The following is a 1,861-nucleotide window of genomic DNA, read 5'->3' as shown; positions in this document are numbered from 1 at the left end:
GGAGCAACTGCTGTTGAAGATAAACTCCAAAATGGAGTAAGCAAAACTACTGATGATATATTTACATGACTTGTGTATATGATTGATGAATTGAAATACTCAAATATTTTCCCTTTGATCCTTGATTTCTTTCAGGTCCCTGATTGCATTGACAAGCTTGCTCAAGCAGGAATAAAGATTTGGGTTTTGACTGGTGACAAAATGGAGACTGCTATCAATATTGGGTATCAATTTCTTGGTATCACCTTAATATATTATATACCCTTTGAGTTTCTGTATACATTTTTTTTTTACTGTCTTTCCACTCTATGAACCTTTTTGTGTATTCGTCTTTGACAGCTTCGCTTGTAGTTTGCTCAGACAAGACATGAAGCAGATCATAATCAACTTGGAGACCCCTGAAATTCTATCATTGGAAAAAACTGGAGAAAAAGATGCCATTACAAAGGTAAAGACAGCCAAAACATTTGATATTTAGCAGAAGAATATATTAGATGAATGAATCAATGTGTCTAATTTTATCTTGCAGGCATCAAAAGAAAATGTCTTGGCTCAGATAATTAATGGAAAGACTCAGTTGAAGTATTCTGGTGGGAACTCTGATGCATTTGCTTTAATCATTGATGGAAAATCACTTGCTTACGCGTTGGATGATGATGTAAAGCACATCTTTCTTGAGCTAGCTGTTGGTTGTGCGTCTGTCATCTGTTGTCGTTCATCACCAAAACAGAAAGCTCTGGTTAGTGTTTTTCTTAGTTATTCTTTTGTATACTTTGTGCCTCTGTCAAGATTTTCTCAAGAATGAAAATGGCAATGTAGGTGACAAGACTAGTAAAATCTGGAAATGGTAAAACGACGTTAGCAATTGGTGATGGCGCTAATGATGTTGGAATGCTTCAAGAAGCAGATATAGGCGTTGGAATTAGCGGTGTGGAAGGAATGCAGGTTCAGTTTAGATTTGTATAACTCATTTGTTTCTTTTTGTTGTGTGTTGTTTCTTTTTGTGGGCTAATCCTGATCCCTTGTTCAGGCTGTAATGTCCAGCGACATTGCGATTGCTCAATTCAGATATCTGGAACGTTTGTTACTTGTCCATGGACACTGGTGTTACAGGCGTATCTCGACAATGGTAAAATACCATTCCATATCTTTAAACTGAGACCAACCTTTTTGTGCCAAGTGTCTTAACATAATCATTACTTTTGGTTCCTTTTATTCACAGATTTGCTACTTCTTCTACAAGAACATTACATTCGGTTTCACTCTCTTCTTATATGAAACATACACAACATTCTCATCAACACCTGCCTACAACGACTGGTTTCTATCTCTTTATAATGTCTTTTTCTCATCCCTTCCGGTTATTGCTCTTGGTGTCTTCGACCAGGATGTCTCTGCACGGTATTGTCTAAAGGTAAACTTCTTCATTGCATTATTACAACAGCTTAATCTTTCTCACCGTCAAACAGTTTGTACCAAATTCTTGCTTTTTCTTGGTTATGCAGTTTCCGCTCTTATACCAAGAAGGTGTGCAGAATGTTCTATTCAGCTGGCGCAGGATACTTGGCTGGATGTTCAACGGATTCTACAGTGCAATAATCGTTTTCTACCTCTGCAAAAGTTCTCTCCAATCTCAAGCTTTCAACCACGATGGGAAAACTGCAGGAAGAGAAATCCTAGGGGGGACAATGTACACTTGCATTGTGTGGGTTGTGAATTTGCAGATGGCGTTAGCTATCAGTTACTTCACTCTGATCCAGCACATTGTGATTTGGAGCTCCATCGTTGTTTGGTACTTTTTCATCACGGTGTATGGAGAACTTCCAGCAAATATATCAACCGGTGCATATAAAGTCTTTGT

The 1,861-nt window shown here is 37.9% G+C and overlaps 1 protein-coding gene across 1 annotated transcript; it reads left to right on the top strand.

Annotated features, from left to right (window-relative positions):
• Positions 1-6: 6 nt before the first annotated feature.
• On the top strand, positions 7-1,856 carry LOC109131682 (putative phospholipid-transporting ATPase 9; the record flags this gene model as incomplete). Its single annotated transcript, XM_019242852.1, has 8 exons — positions 7-36; positions 136-224; positions 340-448; positions 530-739; positions 820-945; positions 1,031-1,129; positions 1,223-1,414; positions 1,506-1,856. Coding segments are annotated over exons 2-8 (1,110 nt in total), but the record flags the coding sequence as incomplete, so codon positions are not given.
• Positions 1,857-1,861: the final 5 nt, after the last annotated feature.

Source organism: Camelina sativa, unplaced genomic scaffold (genome assembly GCF_000633955.1).
Source record: "Camelina sativa cultivar DH55 unplaced genomic scaffold, Cs unpScaffold02142, whole genome shotgun sequence".
NCBI lineage: Eukaryota > Viridiplantae > Streptophyta > Magnoliopsida > Brassicales > Brassicaceae > Camelina > Camelina sativa.
This window is presented reverse-complemented; position numbering and strand designations above follow the sequence as displayed.